This window comes from Acanthaster planci, linkage group LG07 (assembly GCF_054643075.1).
Source record: "Acanthaster planci isolate LZ-2023a linkage group LG07, COTS_SCS, whole genome shotgun sequence".
Lineage (NCBI taxonomy): Eukaryota > Metazoa > Echinodermata > Asteroidea > Valvatida > Acanthasteridae > Acanthaster > Acanthaster planci.
In genome coordinates, this window is record NC_141783.1 from 10,599,581 (window position 1) to 10,627,198 (window position 27,618).

The window sequence follows — 27,618 nt, forward strand, 5'->3', positions numbered from 1 at the left end:
ACTTTTAAATCTCTTTTAATTAAAACTTTTAAATTTTCTTTTGCCTTCTCAAATATTCGCTAAAGGGATAAAAACAACACTATGAAAGATACCCTGGAATTTACTTCAACCTTCTGATCTGTCAAAGAGAATTCGCCTAGTCTATTCTTTGCACAAATGTACGTGGAGAGGTAAGTCTATTCTCAGCCTTCAACTACTCTCCTCTCACAGCGATTGTCCTGAAAATGACGTAACAAAAGCGACAGGTTGTACTTAGTCTAATGCCTTGAACTATTGGATGAATTTGAGCCGTTGTCCATTACTGGATAGCTATGCTCTTACCGCTGTAGGCTTTCTTTGCCAGGCTTCACTACCTTTGTTCCATTCATCAACATGCGCAGTTAGGTCATTGGAAACACTAATGGATTACCCGCACGCTCTCTTCCAGCCACACTATCCTGGCGGAGTCGCACGTGTATGTTAGTGCCAATAGCGGAACCTTCAGGACTAATGATACAAATGTTTCATGCTATCGATGAAATTGTATGGGATTGAGGACGACTGTGATACCAACCACGTGAAGTTCAGCGAGTAGCTTGACCTGGAACCATTTCACTGACCGCTCAGATGAGAATCACTGGTCTTGACATTGTTACTGTTTGGATGTACATCGAAATGCTCTCCTACAACACGGCAATATGTCGTTTGGAAGATATTGGATACTGCACTGTAACCCCATGAGGAGCACAAATAGGTAAGTTTCTTGCGTTCGATTTGATTAATTCAGTTATTGATTAGTTTCCAAAGTTACTGAAGGATCCAGCACTGACTTTTTTTAACCTCACTTTCACGCATCTTTATACTCTTCTGCATCGCATGGAGCTATTAACAGGAGTATTCCTTATTATGAAATGAATTGTCCAAGCTTTTCCGGACAAGACTAGCGAGGGCGCTGTTGCTACGATTATTTAGGGTGCACCACTACAAATGAATCCCCATAGACAGCAGTGATAAATCCCCATACTTCACAAATATTTTAAAAATACAACTCTCACAGGTGTTCAGGCTGCACAGAAAAATGATGTTCCACATGTCCCCTTTCATTTTCCTTTCAATTTTCTGGGGGTTGACGAATGAATTTTTGAGAAATTTTCACCAGAAGCAGACCACCCCTAACTTAAATGAAGAAAATGTCCCTGTCCAGAAAAGTAGCCATTTTGAAAAACCATCCCTCTGCAAAATGGCTCAAAAAGTGCCACTTTCGGACCCGATTGCATCCAAATTGCAAATAATTGGAAGCCCTGAGTCCGGCCCAGAGGTTCAGTCTCATATTTATTCAATTCCCCAGTTCCATGGCTCTTGGGACCCTCTAATATAGAATATTTTGAGTCTATAACTTTTATTAATGAACTCGGCGGACATATTGAACCCCCAACTTGCTCTGCCAAAACATTTCTGAGAAAAGTCGCTTGCTAGTTTGTTACCATACTTACAAAACAATGAATGACCAAGGAGGCAAAAATGTACGGCGGCAAAATATTAAAAAATTCCAGGAGTTTTTCGTGCATAAGTCATCGCATCAGTGATGTTCAGAGCATTCACAGGTTTGATCATGAAAATCGAAATTTGCATGACATTAAAAAACAAAAGGTCTTTGAAATCCAGATAGATTATTTGAAATACAAAGGTGTAGTTTCACCATTTGTGATAAAATAACAGTATGCCTCCCCTTTATTGGATAGGCCTAATCGTTGTAATGGACCTTTGCCATGAAATATGCAAATTAGACAGGTGCATGCGCTGCTCTGACCATAGCCTGGCGCGTTGAAGGTCGATCAAAACAGTATTACAGCCTTTCTCGATACTTCAGTATGTTTTTCTCGAAACTAGGTGAAGTTTTCAGCGTCCCGAGGTTGGAAAGTAACAATTCATCATGTCAAACTATACGGAAACGGCGCTTATGTAGAGATTTGTATGTTTAAGTCGTAGGTTTAAGCAACTTTGCCAACCAGTAGTGGTAATGCGCATGCCTTATTTACATGTACATATTTCATGGAACAGGCCCATTATCAAAGAAAAGGGAAATCTGTGATACATTAAAGTAAATGGTAATTAAATGAGAGATAAACATTTAGAAATTTGAGAGAAAAATCAAACAAGTAAAAACTCTAAACGGAACAAGTGAAATTTAGTGGAAATCGTTACATGGCTAATTTTCAAAATGCAGAAAGGAAAGACAATTATATATGAGTAACAATTGTAAACTAATAACAAGAATAGGAAACAAAGAGAATCACTCATAAAATAAAAACGGAATATTCTATACCGTTTTACTTTAAATGAAGGTTGAAGTAGTCATCGAAACCTTAGAAAAATGGAAGCGGCATACGTCTATTAAAAGAGCCAAGAAAGAGACGATAATAATTATTTTCGGAAACAACGAATTCATCAAGCCTGAAAGGCGGCCTTGACATAGTACAGTGTAAAAATCCTACATTTTACAAGAACCTTTAACAGATCTACATTACTACGCAAAAGCAGTTTTACAGGGAGCGGATGTCCGAAATATTACCTTGGTCATTTTGAACTTTCGTTGATTTCCTCTTGACCAGCAAAGATAAACACCGTCGATTTACGTGCTATGTAAGATTCCTTAATTTACAGCGACTTCAGATATTAGTCGTTAAATTCTTGCCCAATTATTTTGCAAAAATACCCTTAAAGTTTAAGAAAAAGACCGCACGTTCACCTTTCGACACAACATGCTGAGGCGTTCACTTGTTTACGTAACAGGGGGTTGTTCACAATATCGGATAAGTTATAGGTCGGCTCTATCGTTGCTAATCTACGGTAATGCGCAAAGATTGGGAACAAATAATCCACAATTTACTGAATAGAGTGACGTCATGAGAGTATTTTTATATCATATCTATTAAAAGAGCCAACAAAGAAACGGATAATAACTAGTTTCATTAACATGTTTTCCAAAATGCAATTATTGAGATCCTATGTTGACCTTTGGGAGCGTACAACGCTTTATTGCTGACGCAACATTTGTTCGGATTCACCGATGTTACGTATAACTTTCAACCGAAATCCCTGCTACCCTTTACTATGAAAAAGTGATTGTGAAAGAAACGGCTTTCATTTTCTTGCCTTTGGGCTCATGTTGTTCAACGTTTGTGACAACCAAATGCAATTACATGTAGAATGAAGAGAAACGTACACTGCATGGATGAGGAACTCAGCAAAACAAGCTTTAAGTAGTTTTTCTCTGATCGAACATTTTCCTTTTAATCGCTGGAAACATTCAACATGACGCAAACAATATTTCCATCAACATATACTGTACACTGGTATCCCCCATCATTAGTAGGTCACTACTCTCTGTGCTGATGGCACACAATGCCCCGACACCGCAGGGCTAATTATAACAGTTATGCTAGTTAACGTCAACGACTGTTTGCGAGCCAGTCTGCAGTCTTCCAACGCGGTAGGGCTCCGTCTCAGTGCACCACCGCGTGGCCCAGATATCTCTCACCAGGAAAACTTCTCGAATCCACTCGGCGCTGCGTTCGACGCCGGCGGTCCCAGTCAGGCCAGCGGGTTGTAGATGGGTTGACTGCCACGTTTTTCCCCTCTCTCAAATCACGGCTTTTAGTAAGTGAAAAACAGACGTCGGCTTCAAGGGCGCTTGCTCTGGATAACTTTAACGAAATCCGTTTTGAGATGAAAGGCAAGCAACACATTAAATGCAAGGAACCTTAAATTCGAGAAGCAAAATATAAATGCTATGAGCTACGTTTCCAGCTATACCTGTGTTAAAGACGGGCACGATACTCACCTAAAAGCTGATTTGTTAAAAAAATAATCTAATTGCTGGTGAACACACTCCCTGTTTAGGAACCGTGCTTTTTGAATGAATTTACATTTACGCACGTACGCAAACACATTCGCGATCTCCTTTTGTTGCACACCGTTTTAACAGGCGCCACTGTACACACGAGAACAGTTCTTTAATTCTCTTATTTTTAAAAGGTCGAACCATCCCAAGTTCAGAGTTGGAGCTCCACTTCCTCGCGCGCTCCCTGCTCCAGGGGCAATGACACTCGGTGTCAACATGCCAATGCACTTTGCGACCGCGTCGACAGAGGGCTGGCCCTCCCGGGTTTCGGGGCCCGTCACTCTGCGGTGGGGAGCCCCTTTACCCGGGGCCGACCCGTCCGCTGAGATCATGCTTCTTTAGCTCCTATCCTTCAGCAATGCGAGCGCGGGCTCTGCATCATGCATCACGAGTCCCATGCACACATGTTAAACGGAGTCATTATACACAGAGAAGTCCAACGACAAGTTCACTTCCGATCTGAACTGTATCAATGGTTTGCAGCTGTTGTGAGCGGGCCAATGATAGGGCAATTCAAACATTAATTTTCTCCCGGCATCCTGGAGATGTGTTTCTCGCCAGACACACCGCAACGCTGTAGTAAAGCTATCCGCTTAAACAAAACTCAATTGAATTCATCGAAACGTGTGGCATCCAGTGCGAAAGGAAAATAAGCCTTGACTTTTCACCCTCGATCAAAATAATGTCACTGTTGTCACACCACTGAAAAGTCACAGATACATTTCATTTTCGTCTTCAAGTAGAATTAAGGTGGCACATATTTTCTTGCAATTAAACTTTGCGCCGATATATAAAGTACTTAAACCAAAAGAGAATTTCATTTCGGAGACTTTCGTGGAAATGAGACGATGGACACAGTTTCGAATTAATAGATAATGGACCGAAGAGATCAGTAGACTGCATATTACTTTACGTCCAAATGATCACACTTTTAACCAGCGAAAGCAGAAATAATTAAAGCGACCATTATTAATAAACTCTGTACCCAAGAAACAAAGAGATTGTAAATTGTTGCAACTTTTTCCGCTTTTAATTCTTGTTTCACCTTTTTCCACATGGAGCCTCCTGACAGCATTGTGGGACCATGGTATAATTAGCCGCTCAGTTTACCGTTTACACTATCGCTTATAAATTAAACTATAATGCAACTGTGACACTCTTTCAATCTTTTTAAAGAGAAAGCTGTTATTCAAACATTTGAAATTTGCAAGGGCTAACATTATTAGCAGTATACATAGTCTTACTCCAATACTTTGCTTATACATCGGAAATATCATAATCCGACCTCGACTCATGAAAATCATGCCCGGGAGAAACGACGCGGGTGCACTGGGGACATACGATAGTGCTAGTGGCGTGGAGTCATCCTGTGTCCATCAATACCACGTGGTATCCATCTTAAGCAATGTTTTACATTTCCAGCATATCGTGATGTCAAGCTGCGACCGTTTTCCTGGTTCCTTAATTAACAGTTAAATTAAAAAGGTCAACAAAAACCGAAGTATTATTAACACACAAAATCGATTCTTAAAAGTATTCCGATTCATAAACACAAACCATTCCAAAACGATTTTAAGGTGCAGTAACCATTGTGTATTTCAACATTTCCCATGGAGGCGACCCGCACCCAAATCCTAACTTATATACGCGTTATGTACAAAGCAATGCAGTGTTGTTTATAATCGTAAAACCCTTTTAACTGAGTTACATAAATAATAAATTTCAAAATACTTACTGATTATTTTATCTGGCTGCCCCCCCAACAAACTTGTTCGAATTAACAAATCGATGATTGCTTTCGACACCGCTATGGTATTAATACTATATCCATCTTTGATGGCAAATTACATATTGAAAATGTAACACGATTATATAGATTCGGGAAAAAACATATAAACGTAAAATATTAATTATAGGACCAAATATATTTACGGTAAAATACGACATTCAGTTTACTTTCGAGCCGACTAGAGCATGCAGACCGAAGCGCGGCCTCGTGTAAAGATAGTCTAATAAGGCAATTTTATTTTCACCGTGCCGGTGCCAAATAATGCAGTTTACATATTCCGTATCACGGACATCAATTCACATGTCATTCCTTGCAAAGAAACCATAACAAAGCTAACAGAAGGTTAAAAATACAAGTCATGCATTTTAGGGGTAATACTGTTTCTCTTTTAAGCTCTACAATGGCGGGAAGATGAAATTGTATAATGCAGACGATTAAGTGCCCTGGTCGCACGTGCAGACGCATTCAGAAATGATGGGGTAAGGCACCTTAAGCCAGCGGCACTTGTTTCGTTTCTTGGAGGACCTGTCGTCTTCCTCCAATGAAGCAGATCTGCAGTGCCATCTCAGCAGGGTGATGGTGTTGGTTTCACCGGGGACGCAGCTCATGCCGGACGGCCAGGAGCACTGTCGGGCTACGCACGTGCCGTGTTTGACCCACGGCGGCCAGAACAGTGGGCCTATGTCCACCCACTCGTAGCGCACGGGGCAGCTGGCCCGTTCAAGCAGCCAGACCTCCAGGGCGCTTATGGTTGTGGCGGAGAGACCCGCCACATTGTTGGGCACGTGCGACAAATTCAGATTGCGGAGCTCGTTCAGAAGCCAGGCCGGCGTTTCAGAGTGCACCGGGTTCAACTCCACCTCCGACCCGTCATCCGGAGAAGGGGCGTCCACCGACATCCACTGAGGGTCAAATTCGGACTGGAGACGGCGTTGGAGTTTGTTTGGGTTCAGGTCCTTGGGTCGTGGGAGGTTGACAGTGATGCCGTCCACGATTTCTCGGGGTAAAGGTAGCGGCTGTGTCCTGTCGCTAACAATGAGAGGTCTGGACAAAAGTAACGACGGGCTTCTGTTGGAAGTGCCGACTGTCACACTGACCACACCGACCACCGAGCACAGCGTTAGGAGGACAATCATTTTTTTTTAATACCAAAATACTGTGACCAGGTGTTTCTTCTCAAAATTCCCCAAACTTCTCAGACATCGTTGTTGAAGCTGTGGCGTCGAAGGGTAAACGAACGTCTCTCGCCTATGTAGCGTACGTTATTATGGATGGCATAGGCTCGGTGAAAGTCATGTTTATTAGTCTTGCATGACGGCGTTGATACCTGTGTCAACGCACAATGAATCACTGATACATGACTAAATTATAGCCGTGCACTGCACATGAAAGACAGAGGAGGGCTATGCGTGCCGGGCAATCAAGCATAGATCGTGCCGTCTAGTCTGGGGAAGGCTGGCTGGCGCGACCGCTTGGCATCTCGTCTCAGGTCTAAATAGAAAATGGGAAATCAGAGACAATTGGAGTTGTGGGCCGACAATAGGTTTTGTTTTCACTCGGTGACAAGGGTCGGTGTGCGGGAATTCGCCAGCCAAAGGTATTACAAGACCCGTTGTTATTATTCCATCGACAAATTGGAATGACAGCAGGCAACAACGCATGCGCATGATGTTCAGTTTGAAAGACGCACAACAGCTACGCATGCTCAGTCGAACAAGCCCCCCTCACGGGACCATCTCATCACGCTCACAGTACCGGCCAGTCTCGCTGTGACATCTTACGTCACTAGATATTCCGGATGTAGGTGTGCGTCAACCATGACCCAGATTGTGCCACTTGCTCTCTCATACATTTGCCTCTCACATTGATTGGTTGGTCGACAGGCGAAACGACGAGAGTTTACATCGGAGGCTGTGTAGTGGAGATGAAGCACGAACGCTGCTCGTCCATGAAGGCTTAAAGCCATGCTGCTGGCAGATTTACGATTACCTGATATGGCGTCATGCCAATGGGAGGAAATTACCGTACGATTTAAGAGACGAACTTCTTGGAAGTGGGTGGGTGAACTGGTGAAAGCATGGACTAAATGAATCTAATGGTTGCAGTGTAGGCTAACGATGAGATAGATATCTGAATAAAAAATGTAGCATACGAGCCCTTTCCGCCACAGTCAATAATGACGTACATCTTTCAATAACCATATCTCGTTAAAGGTGTACATGTGCACCTATTCTGCTCACTAGGCTTTCCAAAACCACCAACAGAAAGAATCCCTGATCAACTGAAGTCAGGAAACCAAAGTGATGCCAGCAAAGGCCGTGTGATATTGGTTTATACACCCACGTCTTCAAAGCACAATAGGCCTACTTGTCCAGTAATGGCTGATGCAACTATTCACTCTTATTCAACTTATACTCTTCCTTTTATGTTGATAGAAATTACGGATTAAACACAAAATTCACACGAAAAACCTGGCAAAGAATACCAACAGTATTGCTATCACTGTTGGAAAACATGGGAGAATGTAGAAGGTTTTTCCTTTGGCAGGTACTTTAATGAATGTATTTGAAACAATTAACAAGATACTATCAAAATTTGAGTTCTGAAAGTGTCTCCGGAGTGTAGATAAAAAATAACACGATTATATCACTGTTTAAAATACTTGAAGAATGTTAAAATAGGTTAACATAAAATGGGAACTTACAGAACATACCGAAAATTTTTCAATCATTTCAATTGTCTTTTTAAAACACCCTTTCCAGACAATGAAACAAGTTTCACTCGAACTGCAAATAATTATAATTATGTCAAATAAATGTGCAAATTTCATCTTTTTAATTTTAATCAAGCATTTCCTGCAAATGAAAAAATATGAGAAATGCGCGTAACATTGTAAAAATATCTCCAGATTGAAAATAAAAACAAGCAAAAATAGACCATGAATACCAGGCCGTCTGCTACATGATGTTTATTTTCGTTTTGTTCTACATGTTGTAATATTTTAGAGTGTTTGAAAATAATTAATACACGGTAGGCACTTCAACAAATATCGAAGATATTAACCGAATATCATATTTCAGATCAGTTCGTTTACAAATTTCACCTATTTAGTACGATATCAGTTTCCTAAAAAGAATATGATACCCTTTGGATACTGTCCTATTATGCGTACAGTCGATCAACTATCACTGATTTCACTATTAAACTCTTTGAGGCACTGACAAGTTCCGATTCCCGGCCTGGTCCACATGTGGACTATTCCTCTGGGGTTTTCCTCCCACCTCTAAAACTGTAAAACTGCCTCTTACTGCGTCCCCTTTTCTGATGTTGGTGAACGTGGGTCATTTGGCGGCTGCCCGAGGCGCCCTTGTATGCCATCGGCTCAACCATGTTTAAATGCATTCATTGTTTCACGCTTAATGTCTTCGTTGTACTGCGCATTTGAACATACCTATATGAAATTTGCGATTTATAAATGAATAAATTATTATCAGTAGTAGTATTAAGTTATAATAGGCACTTAATACATATCAAAATACTTGATATTTCTGATCATTTCAGATGACACATTTTCAGATGTATTAAACGATTTCTCTCAAACTCCTACAGGTAAATTGAAACGGTCAAATATATTCATGTATACAATACAGTCCAAGGTAAAACTGTGATGCTTGACATTCACAATATGTCAAAACAATATTCAGAAATATGACACATATTGCACATCATAATCTACATGCTTACACATAGCAAACATGCTTGAACCAATGAAATTATTTCATGTGCCTTCTCTTCTTGCTTTTTGTGTTTCTCAACGATACAAATGCAATGTATACAAAATAACCTAATACAAGTTGACGAAACCATGTTAGCCTATTTTAAGTTATATATTTAAAGAGAAAAATTATGTAGATATTCATCTCGACTTGTTTTCATGCTTATTACTCTGTACTACAATACAAACAAGATATAGATACTCGTTTTCATTGGAAGAGAAAGAAGATGGCAGTTTTTGAATTCATAGAAAATACTTGTTAACTTATTTAAGAGGGTGCTATTTTGGTGTTGCCATACAAAGCACTCCTTGTCAAAAAAACCCCATACGAACAGTACAAAAAACAATCCTTCAAAATCACCTACCAACAGTACTTTGAAGAATTAGTGGACACTACTATTGTCCAAACACGCTGTTTAATATGAAACCAAGCATGAAGTGGAATCTACTCCAAGAAAATGTAAAAAAGTGTGATTCACATTATCATTAGACACAAAGCTTGCGAGACACTTCTGTCCATGGTTCTACCTTCATCACGCATTGGCTCATGAATATGGAAATCTCAACCTAAATGTTAAAAATTTCCCCCATTACTGCTACAAAAGAGGTAGAAAGTCATAGTAAATATAAATAAAGTTCTTTATGTATTAAAGTCCTAAAAATCCGATTACATGGTTCCTTTAAAGACACATACTGTACATGCTTGTTCTGTATTGTGGGGACTACTCCCATGTTTAAATGTGGGTGTTGTGAGGACAAAAAGTATTATTGGAAATATTTTTACCCCACAACTAAGACTCGACTGTGTCCCCAAAACATAGTAATTACCCAGCCACACACAAGCACATAAAGAAAGACATTGGGTCCCCCACCACTAGATCTCGCCCCTCTCTTCTGCACCGCGAGAGCCATGTTTGATATTACAGATAGCAATCGACGAACCACCATTACTGGTGAACTTCTCATTACACACGGTTGCTAAGCTACCCGCCAGACACTTTCGATTCCATTGTGTGATGCACATCCACTCCATCAAAAACCGTGGCAGGCCTGAGCTGAGATTTAGGCCAGGGAAAAAGGGTCCTTTGAAACGCTCTGACAGGGGCAAATTTGGGTCACCCTTTAGGGCTGTTCTTGTTTCCTTGGGTATTACCCTTTGTAAAATCAACACCCACACGGAACGGCGTTTAATAAATGAGATTTGACAATGATTAATGGTTGGAGGGGTCTCGGTTATTGTGTCAGTGTGTACTCATAATCTCCACTGAGCTGCAAGAGCCTTTAACAAAGCCAGGGTTGGGCTCGAGAAAATGGTCGTTAAACCTCAAAACTCCATAGGAACGGAGCTTGGCTAAAAGCAAAAATCCTGCATTCAGCTGTGCATTCTCTGGGGATTTCTTGTTCTTCATTGTCATTTTATTTTGAACATGCTGAAAATAGAGTGTGCCCACGTGATCCAGTGCTTGGGCATTCACAGTTCAACGGCAAATTTGACCCTTGCTCCTGCAGCAAACATTTGACAATGTCTGAATTTGTGTTTGACATGTAATTTCTCTTGACAAGGCAATGTACACTCTATGCTGCATACTAACAATACAGTAACTGGAGTTCAAACTGAACCCACATGTGGGGAAAAAGACAAGAATTTATACTGAGAAAAGCAAGAAGCAGCAAAATTCTTCATCACTGATACCTGGTCGGAATATGCTACTGGCTGGTTTTAACCAAGTCAGTATCACGCTAAATACCAGCAACAACTGGAATGTTTATCAAACCAAATTGAATGAACTGAATCAATGTTGCAATGTGATTTGTATCTTTCAACAGATTTTGTCGGAATTTCAAATCAACATAATGCAGCAGAATTTGAGATGCAAGAGAATTAAATATTAAAAAGAACCTGAGTAATTTCTACAAAATATTTAATCAAAATCAATACAACACAGCCATGTCTAATAAACTTTACACTGTGATGTAAATTTACTGCAAGCTCAATTCATCTAAAAAAAGGTGCACTTCTTCATTTCTCCGGTGTTGAAATACTGCCATAAAATCAACAGTTTTGACTGAAGTTCTAACGCACAACATCTTTAAATCTAGACTGATGTATCTAATTACACTCACCTGACTCGTACCTTTCTCAGCATTTGACAACTGGGGCACTAAACAGAGAAACTATGTGTTACATTGCGAAGCAATAATTTCATCAATATTCTTCAAAATGGATGTTACCTGGAGAGATAGAAATATATTATTTTCAGATTAAAATAGAAAAAAACTAAAAGTGAATAAATGAGAATATGTTGAGTGTAAAAAGGTAAGTAAGTTAAGGGAAAGAAATGAAAAACATAATTGGGTGAATAAACAGCCCATTTATATTCAATTAAAACAAAAAGAAACAATTCACATAAAAGTCAAAAAGTAAGAACCTCTACTCCTACCCTATCCACATTTCCTTGGTCCTCGTTCTCGGCAGCAACTTGTCGTGCTGCTAGCAACTTCTCCCTAGATTCCTGCAGCTGGCTGTTCATGGCGAGCAAGTTGGCTCCTAGGATCATCAGATCCATGTCTCCAGGTTGGATAGCTAAAAGCTGCTGCATGACCGCCACGGCTTCAGGGTAACGCTTGTAAAACCCATGACACTTGGCCAGATTTTCGAGTATGATCTGTTGATCAAAGTAATCAGACAGTCTTGCAGCTGAGGCCAATTTCATAGAGCTGCTTAAGCACAAAATGTCCTTAAGCGCGAAAAAACCTTACTCGATAAATCAGGTAACCAGCCCAAACTCCATGTGATGTGTATTGTTTTGGGATTGTATTTAGCTTGTTTTTTGGTTAGCATGACAATCAGAGAGAGTTTAAGCTGGTAACCTTTGTTTATTAAGCAAAGTTTTTTCCTGCTTAAGCAAATTTTGTGCTTAAGCAGCTCTACGAAATTGGCCCCACAGCTGGTGCTCATCGGCTGACTTCACGTTTACTCATAACACCTGGAAATATGCTTTTAGAATGCATTTCTGTAACCGAATAACTGATTTTCCCCCTTATATTTCATTCACTGTCACCTCTGAATATTGGATTTTTAAATAGATATTTGAATATTCAGCTTAGCAGCACTCACTCATTATAACCCAGTCCTATATCAGGCCTATGTAGTTTCTGAGACCAGCTGAGCTCTGATATGAGCTTATGAGGTCTAAACTTCTGCTGTTCAATGTTGTGGAGCTCCAACTATACATTATACTGCACGGTGTCCCCTTTTAGCATTCTTACATACATTATTGTAGACTTATACTATTCTAGATAAATGTATCACTCAGGAATTTGTCTAATCTGTCAAATCAGGATACTAAAAACAATTACTCTCTGCCTGGTGCCTAACATAGAAGTATGTTAGTGGGTCAAAAACAGGAAACTCAATGCTGTACAAGACTTTTTACTATTTTCTTAAGACTTGAGTGGTATTCTCAGTAACTGATAAATCGAGAAAATCTGATCAGGGTTAAAGATGCAGGTGCAGGATTAGATGATGCCAGCTGTGCTCACCACATCATCGGGGAACAGCTCAGCAGCAGCCAGTAGTATCTTCTGACCTTCGTCTCGGTGGCCATTCTCCACGAATGTCTTGTAGGCGTACATGTACAGCTGCGGATCTTTCCCATCTGGGTTCTTCCTGATGATGTCCAGCAGGGCCTCTGCCCCACCCTCTCTTGCCAAGAGTACAAGCTTTCTACCCAAGACACGCATGCTGCTGGGAAATCTGATCGCAAGATGATAAACAGAAAGGTTCTCGATCAGTGACAAGACTGCATCCACTCATCTGAAAAACGGATTCATTTTTCTGGTTTACTTCAAAAACACCTGTCACAGCTTCCCAGAGGACTATAGCGTTTCCCCTATCTTCACTTCCAATCTTCTGGCTGATGGTGGTTCACACTGCATTTTGTCAAATTTTACTTGCAGCTGTACTATTAACAGGAAATACATCCCAACTAAACGTGAAAAGCTACAAGCCACCAAAGGCTTCAGAGCTGTTGGAATTGAGAACTATATCGTATGTGGAAAAATTCTAACCACACAACCAAGATTCTTTCCTATTGGGAGACAAAATTTAAGTAAGGAGTTAATAAGGTGAATGTTTCTGTGTTGTTCATTTCTAAGAAATAAGGTAACACTTGCTTTTGAAGAGCGTAGTCCAGGGTGTGCTGGAAGGGTCTGTTTGGTCTCTGGTCTCCGAGAAGACGTTCGTCCAGCTGGTCCAGCGTGACGAACATGTCCTCGGTGGCAAACTGGGCCGTGATGACCCGCTCCAGGACATGATGGGCATCTGCTAACCGGCCTTGCTTCACATAGTACTGCAGCATGGATGTGTTTAGGGATTCCAGGGAACGATCCATCAGGCCCAGTTTGTATAGTGTCTCACCTGGCAATTAAACATGTTTTTTTTTTATTATTAACAGACTTCAAATGACTGTAATAACAAAACCAAGAGTTAGATGAGTGGAAAGTTCACATTGAACTATACAGGGTTGTCTTTACATGTACATGCATGCCTGGTTTAAAAAAGATTGGGCAGGGGACAGCTAGTTCTTTGGGGAGTTCCCTGCTATAAGATGGTCCACCCTCCGAGCACTTTTAGTGTTTGAGGAAGCAAAGTCCTGAGTATCCCAATCTTGGTAGGTGGGGGAGGGGTAAGGGGCTCACAGAAACAACACATTTTGATCCTACCCGCCGCGTTGAAGTAAGGAATAGCCTTTTCATACTGATCTTTAACGATGTATGCTAGAGCCACATTCTCCTGCACCATGGTAGTTTCTGATCCCTCTGGCCCATATGCAGCCTGTACATTAAATGAAATTACAGGTGTGTCATCATTTACGATCAGTGGACTCTACAATTCAGCACGTCTTACTAGCAGTGGGGTATATGTATAAGCACACGTCAGTGTTCACGGCATGTTTTAGCTCAGTGTACGTAACTGCACTGTAGCCAGAAATTAATTTCAGAAGTACATGTACATGAATTTACAAACTCCATAAAAAAAACTTGTGTTAATTGCTGTTATAACAAACTTAGTAACAATCATTATCATTATCTTTAGTTTAAAGGCCGTTATCCAGTCGGTTCTGGGTTGGCCTGCTTTCTTGCTATGGTTCTCTTCCACTTGGCACTGTCTACTGCATCCCTTACATTGACACCACAAAGTTGCATGTGATACGGAGCTCTGCTACGTCTTACAAGGTCGGCCAGCGGGTGTTGTCCCACCCACAACTACTTTGGTACACCTCTTGACCTAGTTGGAATGGTCCATCCTCTCTATATGACCAAACTAGCCTCAGCCTAACCCTCCTCATCAGCACGGTGCTGATCCCCTCGGCAGCCAATCTCCACAACTCCTCATTTGACAGCTTGTCAGCCAAAGATACCCCCATACATCCACCTAATCATTTTCATTTTTGCTCGTTCCAGCTGCTGGACATGCCCCGCCCTTGCAGGCCAAGTCTTGCAGCCATGCAGCATACAGGGCCGGACACAGGTGGAGTATACCTGACCCTTCATCTTCAGGGACAGTGCCCTGGATGTTAGAAACAGGGTCAGCTCCCCGAACTTCCATCCACTCCACTGCAGCATCTCCACCCCTTCTGCATTTAGCATATTACCCGGGTAGCAAAACGACTCCACCACATTGTACTTGTCACCGCAGACCACCAGACCTGCTTCCCTCCCCTCCACTTGTTGGCCACCGCCCTGACATCTCCTACAAGTGAATGTGGTGCAAGTGGCCCAGAGACAACTCTTCACACCACTGCAATGCTTGTGAACCCACCTCTGGCATGCTGTACACTGGATAGAGTTGGCAGCTACACCTTTTCCACACACACCACACGGCCATGCACCAGAGCTCATCTCCTGCTCACCACTGACTTCACTACCCATCACCTTGGTCTTCCCAGCATTGACCTTTAGACGTTTGGAAGACAGACACGCTTTCCACACGGACATCTTTACTACCTGTAACTGCTCTCTTATCTCTGCTATACGAACCAAGTCATCAGTATTTACACCAATTCTCAGGGCAGCCCGCCTCGCATCTCATTCGACACCACATCTATCACAATTGCAAACAGCAAAAGACTCGGTACTGAACCCTGGTGTACACCAACCTTCACCTCAAAACTCCTACTATCCCCTGCAAGTGTCCTCACTGCAGTGTTTGCTCCCGTGTACAGCATCATCACTGCCCTCACCAGCCATTCCTCAACACCCCACTTCCTCAAGGCCCATCTCAGAACTTCCCTTGGCACCTGATCAAAATCCTTCTCAAGGCTCACAAACCCACGTTAGAGCTATTCCTTCTTGGCCTGAAATGTTTCCTGCCGCTACCTGTTGAACAATGAAAATGGCATTGTTGGTTCCTCTGCCTGGCATAAATCCGAGCTGCATCTCATCAATCGCCACCTACTTTTCTCAGACGTAGGTGGTGAAAAAAAAATATATATAATTCTGAAAATATCCTCTCCAACACCTTTATTGCCTGCTCCAAGGGCTTGATGTCCCTGAAAAAACTGCACTGCAACAGATCACCCTCGCCCTTGAACGGGGGAGTAAGGTGCTGCTCTGCCACTTCGTAGGAATACAACCTTGCTCCAGAATGGAATTGCACAAGGCTGTCTTCCACTGATACCAACATCAGCTGAGTTCTTTATCATCCCACTATTCCCCTAACTCCCCCTAACTACTTCAGATGGACCAGCAGCTTTCCCGGACTAAGTGTTTCAGTGCCTCAATCACCTCCCACTCCTCAATAAGGCCATGAAGGCCTTCCACCACTTTACTCGCCATCTCCCTGTCCCACTCGTTCTCCACATTGAGCAGCAACTCCATTTATCTCCTCTGTACCTCCTGCGCACCTTCACTATCAGGATGTTACCATCTTCATCCTTGACACAGCTCACACCGGTCACATCCTGACACTCTCTTGACAACCTTGAGAAATTGCCCCCTACCCTCGCCACTCCATAACTCTGCGGCAAACTCCCTTCTCTTGGCATTTTGTGCCATCTACACCCCATGTATGTTTCAGAGGGAAATTATTAACTGCACATGTGCCATTTTAGGGCCATTTACATACATAATGAGGGCCATGAGAATTCATGCCTAGCAAGCAGCTGCTTCATTTTATAAAATTTATGTTTTATTTTTCTTTTTGGAAATAAAAATGCCTGCCCCAAAATATTTTCATGGTAAGGTAAGGCCTTTTCCTGACGTCTTTTGGGAAAATAAAATTGAGAAATAGTACCAGAGTGGTTAAAACTAGAGATTTTTATGTAAGGCTGTCTTTGTAAGCAGTTTTAGATTTGCTGATAGTTTTCTTTTCCGACCAGACGCGTTAGATGCATATCCATCTAACTCAGCACCGATTCCATTTACCCACATGATCTTATGGCCTTGCAAGCGTATGAATTCAGTGACTTGGGAAGGAAAGACAAACACAAACGTACAGCAAGTGAACATAAATGTTCATTATTGAAACCGAGGTCTGTCATTATAACTTTTCCGGAAATGTTGAAATTCATGGTATATATCCCCAGTTTTACATATATACATGCATGAACCACAAGTACGCTGGCTCTGACGCATAATTTACATACGTTGGTACTGGTGTAACAGGCCGTTCAATGCAGTGTACGGTGCACGGTATGTAGCTGGATCAGTTTTGTGCATGTAAAATACATAGATCGCACTGAACGGAAGTGTCTAAAATAACTCATGAAAGTCGAACAAAAAATCTACCTAGATAAAACTGAATGTACTATGTAGTTGAGATTCTGGCCTGTCATCTGCAATGTCTCATTGTTGTGGGAAAACTTCTAAAATTGAGAAATTTAGTGGAGAAAAAAACCAAGAGATCAATTGAAAATGGACATATTTCATTACTTAGCAACCACTTTGAGGCAAAATTTCGTATTTATATAGCATTTGTTTTCATGATTCTGTAGTGTTTTATTTGGTTCAAAACTTCTAGAACACATGCAAAGAGTTTCAATGTGATCATGTCTTAAGTTTGTGCAAATGGAGTCTTCAAAACGAGAAGGCTTTAACGTAGGATTGCCGACTTGCTAAGAACAATTCCATATGGTTCATGAGGGTCTTGTCAAGTAACCGCCGTGCACGGTCGAAGTCGTTAATTTTCGAACGTCGAATGGAATTGAACCATATGTGAATCATCTTCGTGACATCTGCTTTGCCTCAAGGTAGGCCAACCTGTCTAACTTCTCACGTGAAGACTTTTACACATTAAAGCAGCGCCTCTTCTCATCCACTGCACTGACCTCTCCGGTTCACCACCAAGCCTCCTTGTGCCTAGGCTGGCCCTCCGTCCACCCACAAACCTCTTTGGCAGCCCGCAACCAGATGTTCCTTGGCCCAGACCACCTGCCATCCACACTTTCTTCCATCACAGTCTGCTCTGCCAACTCCTCCACCCTCAATCTAAATCTCTCACTCGCATCTTCCTTGGCTAACCGCTACACCCGCATTCTCGGCATGTGCTTCTTTCTCGTTTTCCTAGCACCAACCAGAACCAGAGCCAGGTCACCAATGATGAGACGGTGTTTTTAAACACACTCTTCACTACTAATTAGCTATGACTTTGACGTTCTTCACCAATGTACGGTTTCCCCTTCCTAAGCATCAGTAAGTCTATAGCACTATTGCATCCTCCTGAACTGTATGTCACCAGCTGGTTAGCCGCCTTCCTGAAGAAAGTGTTGCATATCACTAACTCAACTACGTCACCCAACTCGAGGATCTGCACACGATCAGTATTCCTCTCACCATAGCGCATACCACCACGCATGCCCTCATAGCCATCTGCAACTGCACCCACATGGCCGATGAGATCACCACCCACGACTACAGCCTCACTCTTTGGCAGCCTGGAGACAGCCTGGAGACTGCTGGAGACTGCCCTGACTATCTAAGGAACCCTCTCTTCCTGAGACCCCCCACCTGTGGGGCATATGCCCAGATAACATTAACACTCTCCTTCCAATCAGTAACTTCACCAGAAGGATCCATTCACGGACACGCTGAACTGCAATCACCTGGTCAGCTCAACACGCTGCCAGCAACAACCGAACACCTCTGCTTTCATTATCGCGGCCCTTTCAGAAGAACTTGTACGTCACACCCTTCCACCTTGACTCCTGCACATAGTACAAGTACACTCTCTTCGTCACCAATGTGTCCACCACCTTCCCAAACCTCCTTGACATGCTGACATTACATGTTGCCACCCTCAAACACTCACCTCCCCTCTTACTCAGACCTCTCTACAGGATATCGGGCAAAAGCCATCATTTCTAATTGCGGTTTGGCCTGTATCTTCACCTTTCTGTTTGATGTAGGCTGGTGGAGTGGCCCACAAAGTACTTTACAAGACGACTCCTATGCCACACTGTGGGGAGCAATGGCCATATTCTGACCATACAGATATAAATATTAATTGGGCCAATGCTGCCTCAGAAACTACTGACAGCCGCTGGAGCCTCACATCCATCCTTGATGCAGTTGACCAAAGGTTCATCCGCCATTTAAGTCATTGTGGCACCCAAGAACACTATGAGGATAAACGTCCCCCAACAATAGAGAACAATATGTATATTGACTGCAACAGCATTACTTACAATTCAAATTCATAAATATCTCAGACAGCCTCCGTATTCAACAACGTGCACCTTGACCGTGCATTAACATTTGATAATGCCTGCTGAGAACTGATAATGCCTGCCGTGTAAATCACATACTGGCACCTGAATACAAGACAGTTTAATCAATTTTGACTGGTCAAGAGTCTGTGTGTACGCGGCTCACCATGCCCGTGCAAATTGGACAATTTGCACAAGGAATATTCCATAAAATGGACAGGGTGTTTGGGAAAATGAAAGTAAAATTCTAGAACAAAATCGTAGGGAAATCTATTATATATTGACTTCTTTTGACTCTCTGACTGAAAAAGCATGAATGGGAATAAATATGTGCTTGGCTCAGGAGACTGGACACTGATAATACCCTCACCTGCAGCTTGGGCATTAGTCGCGTCCATTCTCCGAATCGGTCTTAAACGCACGTTTAAGTCTGGCCAAGCACATATTTCTTCCATTAATTAAATGTATTACAAAGCAAGGAGATATTTACAAAACTAGATTTAGTTAGATATCGCTATGCAAATAATTCAATAAAATAGAGAACTGCAGAAATATCTTCAAAAAATTGTTTTATTTATCAAACACTGAATTTTACATCCTAAAAACTTGTACATTCTAAACTGCACTTCATCCAACAATGTAAAGTCAACTTGAGATTCTTTGACTATTTTATGGTTAACAATCGATTCTCTTACTGTGTAAATGTCCAGGGCTTCTAAGTACATATCTAGTGCTTCATCGACCTGCTTAAGACGCAGCATGTATGAGCCGTACGTTGTCAACACCTGAGCTACCTCCGGATGGTTGCGACCATAGGCATTGGCTCGAATCTCTATGGCTCTGGATAGTTGAAACCAGAACAAAGGAGCTTTCAAGCCGGCTGATGCAGTGTACTGAACCTACACGATCCAATAGCCAACTTAAAATGAAATGCTTGGAAGATTCCAAAGAATATCTAAAGTAATCATGGTCTTAATAAACTTTAACCCAACCTCATTTATCTGCATTCAGCAGATGTCAGTATCAAGTAGTCTAATTAGTTCAAGCATGGGATCAACCAAATCCAACAGATTAGGCATGTGGGATCATAGTAAGGTAAGGACTGAGTTTGGACAGTCCCTTATTTCGGAGGAAACCAGTCCATATCTTTATCCTACTCACTGGAGGTTTGCATTTGTCCACTGGATGTATCTTTTGACTGTAGGCCATAAAACCCAGATCCGAGTTTGTGAAGGTACTTTGGACCATCTTCAGTGTCATCAAATCCTAGGCTAAACAACTGTCATGCTGACAAATCCATATGAGGCTAGAAAGTCTGTTGAGGTACATTTAACATCTTTTTTCCCACTAAAAGCTGTTTGGTCACTAAAACTTACACAGGGATACATTCTCATCCCCAAAATGGTCTCCAAATGAGTCAAGGGATCAACTGCACATACCTCTGATATGTCGCCTGCACTTCCTCAGGTGTTTTGTTTGGATTTCGGACGTGACACTTGGCCAAGTTAAGCAGGGTTCCACCGACATCCGGAGGGAGACTATCAAAGTAGAGTTCCTCATAGATCTGAGGATGAGGACCAGTGCAGAGTTTGAAGTGGATGGTGCATGCTTTCATAAAACCGGAAAGTAGGAGACAGGAACATACCTATCCCCTTAGCCCGTCCTGGACATTACTTTAAAGTATCCGCACTAAGTGCTGAAGTCTAGTGGTTAAGGAGTCGTGGGTTGGCAAAGTCATCATCAAGGATGTGTGCACTTGAGCAGGACATTACATTTTCATCTCGCCTGAGTAGTGTCTGGAATGGCATTTGGTACTTCAGGACATCTTAATAGTTATCACCACCGTTGCTTGTGGCAATGCCATCAATGTTGACACTGTTACCATCAGAGGTCAGAAGTAACTGTCACAGATGTCATTCACTATTCGTTTTTTTCCTGCTTTCACTGACCCTCCGGTCATTGTTGCTTGAAGTCAATATCATCACTGCTTTTTTCCCCAGTATTTTGGCAATGCCAATCCAAGATACTATTAAACGTCACTGTCACTATTACGATGGTATTTATTTGACTTACTTCAAGTGATCTTTGGAGAACTTCTGCAGCTTCATCATAATGGCCCATTACTGCTAAAACAGAGCCAACGTTGTTGGTAGCAGTGGCTATGACCTCGTGAATGTCATCACCATTAAGGCATTCCTTGTGCAAGGTCAAAGCTTGCTGGAAGAAGTCCAATGCCTGAACGAATCACAATACGTTATCAGGGAACTCCAGTGAGTTTTTCTCACCATTGCGATGTGAAGAAAATCTCACACATCCTCTTTGGCAGCAACATGTCATTTTCGTTCATGAAACAATTCTCTCAAGGCATATTTGAGAGGAATGTTCCTGAGTCTTCTGAAATCTACCAATGTTATGCTAAATGATACTTTCTTTGCATTAACTTGAGTACCACGGTTCTCAAGCCCTGTGTGGTAAAAATTCCTGGGCTCTTCCTCTAATCCTGATTAAGTCTGGTGGATGTCGAACATATAACAATGCAACACATTGGAGAGACAACTTTGACATCATTCAATGCTGACTTCGCAGAGACATACATGTATATGGCAAACTCTCTCTTTCGAAGGTTGTGTGATTTGGACAAGAACTAATTGCTTAACTGTTACAAATAGCTTACTCCTTTCGTGCTCAAGACTATTAGAAACATTGTGACCTTTTTTGGAGTTGAGGGGATCTTTTTAGAAGTTCACAACAAAAAGCGATAGATTCTACTTTATGCTCATACCAAACACTTCATACTGACAGATCCACCACCATGTGATTTGTCAAGTCAAGTCTTTCCCACAAGTCTAAACTTTTCGATAGACGATTTTCTTCCTGCCTATTTCATAAATCCCTTCACTTTCAAGACTCTACAACCTTTTACCTTCATAGTTGTCTACCTACTTTGTCATTGTTACCAAGTTTGAGGTGTACAAAGCCCATGTTGTTTACAGTAACTGCTTTCTCTGAGGAGCTGACACCACTCTCCGGTCTTCAATGAAAATAAGATACAAAAGCAGCACAATGAATTCTTTCAGCAAATTTGACTGCCATTTGTTTTTTTAGTCTAGTTCCTTAGTTTGGTGAAAGCAGCTAAATGCAAAGCCCTACTCTGAGTGGGAAGAGAGGGCATGTTTTTCCAAGGAAACCACAGTCTTTTGGTGGGAACTCGGTGTGTTTATGCGCAGGTTTATGTATGTTTGGTGCGGGCTGTGCAGAGTACATAGCCAATTTATGTTGAAATGTGATATGGTCTTCGCTTGTGAGGGTGCACTTCAACTCAGGGTGGATCATATAGCTGGATTTGGCAATTAGCACAAATGTTACGTATTCTGTGTCACTGCACATAATGTCACCGGTTGGTGCTTATCCAGAACATGGCATAACTTTTGTGTTGTGTTTTCAGCTGAGTTGTGATATGTAGTGATTAGCAGGCTGCCTAGCGAATACCTGCATGGGTTGAAATCATTTTCCATACAGATATTCTTATGTTTGTGTTTCAACTGTAATTTTGCTACTGCATGGAACTGATAACTGTTTGACTTACTTTTCTTTGAGAGCAAGCAGTCTTTCATGAATAGCCAGGGCATCCTCAAATCTATCAACGTCAGCGTAGAAGCGAGCCAGATGGTTATGGCAAAACAAATACTTTGAGATATCGTCAGGGCTGGCGCTCAGTATATCATCTTGTAAAGGCTGAAATTATGGCAGGAACAAAACTGATGTACGAAGTTCATACTGAAAATGTCACTCTCACAGCAACACTGCATTTTCTACACACTTCTTTTAAATTCTTAACGTCTTCTCAAGGAATAAAAACCCGACAACACTTAACAGTTCCTCATCCAAATTATACATAAAAATTATACAGATGTATGTTCAGTAACATTTTCAACTTTAAGAAATACACTGTAATAATTTGCTTAACAGGCTAACGTACTCCATGATGGTAAACTCCATCCCAATAGATATTATGTTCAGTAAACAAACACATACAAAATAAAATAGGAAAAAAGGTTCTGTATGGTCAGAACTATCACATGGATAAATTTCCAACAATGAAAAAATATTAAAGCTTGCCTGCAGTTTTTAATTATTAATTAGGAACTTGCCGCCAACTGTTGACAGGTTGACAGTTGTCAAATTCTCACAGAAAAATTGAACTTTTACCAACGGAAATATATAGAATAACGTTGAGGAGATCTGCAAGTGTTTTGGTTGCTTTATAACAGCAGTAAAAAGTGCTGCTGAAGAGCAGGTTTCCACATGCACAGTTCTTGAATGCGTTCTCTATGTATCTTGTGAACTCCACAGATGGTATGCAAAACAAGCATAACATAGATGCGTTGCTAAGCCATCTAGATTAGGCTTGGATCCTGACCTGTAACTAGGTCTTAAATTTAACCAGCGTACTCTGCAGTACGCAAATTTTGCAGAATTTGTGAACTATCAATTTTGGAAAGAACCCTCAAACTCACAAGCATCCTAATGGCCCGTTGCAGCAGTGGCTCTAGGATGGTCCGATACCCTGACTCCTCCAGGAAATCACTGATGTTGCCCACCAAAGAGACCAGCTACTTCAAGTCACAAAAGAACAAGGAAAGCTGCTGGTCACAATAGTGCATTCATTGCTAATGTTAGCCACCAAAATCACGTTTTGTCCCTCCTAGACCCCATATGTTCCCATCCTTTCAATCTGTTTTTCAGTAAAAAGTATACAAAAAATTCAAAAGTTTTAATGATTGGGTTTTTTCTAAATCCCCCTTCCAAAAATGCCTCCTTTGTTCATCTGCTGCATGCAGATGGTATAAAAATATGCCATCTTTCAAACATGATAACAAAAAAAGCTGGAGGATCAGAAAACTTCAGTAAAAATAAATCCTTTCAAAACCCAGTTGTGAAATTGAAACCAGATGGAAATCAAACCTGTCTGCCAGGGGAAGGCTCAGGTGGGTTACCGGTTTCCTTGGTACTATCTGTATACAGCAGTGCTACCTGTTCATCAAGGGCTTTCATGTACATCTGCTGGATCTCGAGCCCCGATGCACCTGTGCTGTTCCAGTAATCTACCAAGTCATACTTGTGCTGGTCTCTGCAATAAACACAATCGGCATTTCTTGGTGACAAAGGGAAAAAACCACATGCAAAGTAGTCCAAGGTTGGATGGATTGTTAAAATCCATTTGCAGAAGATTTTAAATGGAAATTCTACCCCAGTAAAATTGCATATCAACATCAAATCATCTGGCTTGAACCATGAGGTAAGCATACAACAGTTCAGAAAGAAGGCATAAATCTCTCAGTCAGCTGAAGAAATTGGAAAATAAACTGTTAGACTTTTAACTCAGATGAGTAATCAATTAAAATCTAAAGTCTACGGCGCTCTACCTATCCAAACAGTCAGTACGTTTGTAAATTTCCCATGGGCGAATGGCTATTCGCTGAAAAGACTTTATCATCCAAGATGCCCTATAATCTCCCACTATGCACTACGGTCGCGCCGTGTTTGTCCTTCTTTTCTCAGCACCGTATCGCAACGGACGTGTCTTTCAGACATCTTCGAGTTTTTTGAGTTCCATTTTTGCTACACGGTTGTGTGTTGACTTTAATCATCCATCCATCATTTCTGAATAAACCTTTACCTTGTGTGATTCCATTCTTGTTGGCAAGAGTGTCATTTTCTGTTTTTTGGTGCCCTTTTCTTTCTTTTTGTTTTTGTGCGCGTTCTGCAGGTGTTTACCATCTGTGTTAGGAGGAACGGTCAACGCGACACTCCCCATAGGCTGGGTTGCTTGAGTGGACGCATTCACACATTGATAGTGGCCCACACAATCCTAGCTGCATGAGAGGGCGGATTATAATTTTTAGTGGTTCTTCCCTGTAACCCACTTGAGCAGGCGTTCCCTTTGTTAAGCAGCCGTGGTGGATTATGGCCTAACTGCTTGAGTGGGTGATTCTTGATAAGCGGTAGGATGGGGACAAGGCCTAGCCGCATGGGTGCTTCACCCGTATATGTGGCTCTGACGGGGAAATAGGCCTTAGCTGTGAGTGAGGGGGTACCTAACGGAATGTGCCTCCTGCTGTGCAGTCGTGCACAGGAGCCGACTGATTTTACTGTATTTGGTAATGGGGACTGCTGAGACCAGGAGACAGCTGAGACCACCACACCGGGACCTTCCTCGGCTGGCCCCTTGCCCTAGGAAGACCGTGTTCTGCCCCAGCTCCACTCTCGGGCTGCTCAACCACAGTAATTTAGTCTAGCGCCCTCTACCATTAGTTTTCTCTTTGCTGCTCCATGTCATCCACGTTACCTTGATTGTATATTTTACAACTTTCCACCTTTATTTTCAGGCCCTTGTTGGAGCACAATCTTTTTACATCGTTTTCCATTAAACGGCTCCAGTCAAGGCGCCCACTTGGAAAGATGTTTAGACCTCTGCATATCTGTGTATGCGCATCACAGTGAGGGCAGAAGAGTAAAAGGATCTACACTTCAAGAGCTTCACTCAATGACTGATGCTTTACTTAACAACCATGTCTGCCCAAGGATCCGGGGACTTGCAGAACCTGGAGGTGCATTCAGAATGTGGAGCGTCATCCCAATCTTCGCAACGATCTACGAGGTCTCACATCAGCTTGGCTGCAGCAGAGGCATGTGCTAAAGCAGAGGCCGTATGAGAGCTGACTACACCAAACATCAGAATGCGATGAAAGTGGAGCGTGCACGTCTGGACGCCATGTTGACTGCCTTGCAAGAAGAAGGTGAAGCGGAGTCTGCATTACTTGCTGCTAAGACGCTAGAGGCAGCTGCTGAGGCTGAAGCCATCAAGGATAGAGTAAGTGTTGTCAGCATCTCCCTTGCACTTTTGGACGAACCTGCACGACGCACAGAAGAGTACACTGATTCACATTTTGAGCGTCATCAAGAACACCCTGTTGAGCAACCCAACTCCAAGAACCACCACGTTGTAACTGGACAGTCACATCCAGAAAACTATACCATCGAGCCTCAAGCTCCTCTGCCTCATCCTCCACAGAATTTTCTGAACTTCTACCCCCAAGCCCCTCAAGAAACTGCTGCAATGACTTTTCCACGCGCCTCCTACCTGTCGGATGTGGTTCAACATTGTCATGCTGACAACAGGGGCCAGTCTAATGCACCTCTACCCAGTCGTTCAGATATTTCAGACCTCACGGCCCACCTCACTCGCCTAGATCTGCTCACAGCTGGATTCAAGGTTTTTGACAACCGGAAAGAGAATTACCGGGCATGGAAAGCCAGTTTTCACAATGTGACACAAGGCTCGAACCTGACACCTAGTGAGGAGCTGGACCTACTCACTAGATGGCTTGGCAGGAAGTCCCTATGGCATGCCGCTAGGATCAGAGCTGTACGCATTAACAACCCATTGGCTGGCTTGAACTTAGTCTGGCAACAGCTCGACAAGAAGTACGGGTCTCCAGAGGCCATCGAAGCATCTCTCTTCTCACGTTTGGAGAACTTTCCTAAGATAGGAAACAAAGAGTACACAAAACTACAGGAGCTGGCAGATCTTCTTCCCGAAGTCATGGCAGCAAAACTTGAAGGTAAAATTACCTGGGCTCAGCTTCCTGGACACTGGCAGGGGGACAAATCTGATCGTGCAGAAACTTCACTTCCTTCAAGAGAAGTGGGTGACAAAGGGCTCATTGTATAAGGAACAACATAGCATTCCCTTCCCCCTTTTCCTTCTTCAACAGGACCTGAAAGGCAGTGCCCTATCCACAAGAAACTTCACTCACTCAGAAAGTGTCGTGGGTTCAGAGGAAAGCCACTAGAGGAAAGAAAGTCCTACCTGAAAGAACATGCCATCTGTTTTCGCTGCTGTGCGTCTACTGCTCATCAGGCCAAAGAGTGTAAGGCTGCTGTTCATTGCACAGAGTGTGACAGCAACCGTTATGTGTCAGCCCTTCATGATGGCCCACCCCCATGGGCACAAAAGGATCTCGGGCACAGTGCAGAGAACCACAGAGGGGAGAAAGCTCAACCAGAACCTCCCCTAACCACCTCCAGTTGTACTGCGGTCTCTGGGGAAGGTGTGTGAGGGAAATCATGTGCCAAGATATGCCTAGCCAGTGTGTATCCAGAGGCGCAGCCTAACAAAATGAAGAAAGTGTATGTGATGCTTGATGACCAGAGCAACCACTCCCTTGCAAGATCCTCTTTCTTTGACATGTTCGACATAAATGGGAACTCATCCCCGTACTTGCTCCGCACATGCTCTGGGACAACAAATACTTATGGAAGGAGAGCCTGTGGCTTAACCCTACAGTCACTACATGGTGAAGTCAACATCCCATTGCCACCGCTCATTGAGTGTGATGCCATCCCTAACAACCGGGACAAACTCCCAACACCTGAAGCTGCAAGCCATCACCCTCACCTG

General features: G+C 42.4%; 2 protein-coding genes across 2 annotated transcripts in view; both read right to left on the reverse strand.

Moving 5' to 3' along the window:
• Nucleotides 1–4,891: 4,891 nt before the first annotated feature.
• Nucleotides 4,892–8,063, reverse strand: LOC110973603 (noggin-2-like). The gene has a single exon (XM_022224521.2). It carries the CDS (start codon nucleotides 6,806–6,808, stop codon nucleotides 6,107–6,109), a length of 702 nt encoding a protein of 233 aa, XP_022080213.1. The 5' UTR covers nucleotides 6,809–8,063; the 3' UTR covers nucleotides 4,892–6,106.
• A 141-nt stretch (nucleotides 8,064–8,204) lies between these two features.
• The window catches only part of LOC110973602 (TPR repeat-containing protein DDB_G0287407-like), a 37,144-nt gene continuing 17,730 nt past the window's right edge, over nucleotides 8,205–27,618 (reverse strand). Inside the window, exons 15-26 of the mRNA XM_022224519.2 lie at nucleotides 24,120–24,285; nucleotides 23,672–23,767; nucleotides 22,741–22,889; nucleotides 22,098–22,185; nucleotides 21,228–21,389; nucleotides 20,594–20,718; nucleotides 19,850–19,994; nucleotides 14,173–14,284; nucleotides 13,624–13,867; nucleotides 12,991–13,204; nucleotides 11,889–12,113; nucleotides 8,205–11,679 (exon numbers count right to left, since the gene is read on the reverse strand). Of these exons, the coding sequence (XP_022080211.2) occupies nucleotides 11,623–11,679; nucleotides 11,889–12,113; nucleotides 12,991–13,204; nucleotides 13,624–13,867; nucleotides 14,173–14,284; nucleotides 19,850–19,994; nucleotides 20,594–20,718; nucleotides 21,228–21,389; nucleotides 22,098–22,185; nucleotides 22,741–22,889; nucleotides 23,672–23,767; nucleotides 24,120–24,285 (1,783 nt within the window). The 3' untranslated portion in view covers nucleotides 8,205–11,622. The remainder of the gene's footprint in view (nucleotides 11,680–11,888; nucleotides 12,114–12,990; nucleotides 13,205–13,623; nucleotides 13,868–14,172; nucleotides 14,285–19,849; nucleotides 19,995–20,593; nucleotides 20,719–21,227; nucleotides 21,390–22,097; nucleotides 22,186–22,740; nucleotides 22,890–23,671; nucleotides 23,768–24,119; nucleotides 24,286–27,618) is intronic.

What these genes read in the sequence shown, in the direction of transcription:
- LOC110973603 (XM_022224521.2), bottom strand. Translation starts at nt 6,808, where the DNA reads ATGATTGTCCTCCTAACGCTGTGCTCGGTGGTCGGTGTGGTCAGTGTG.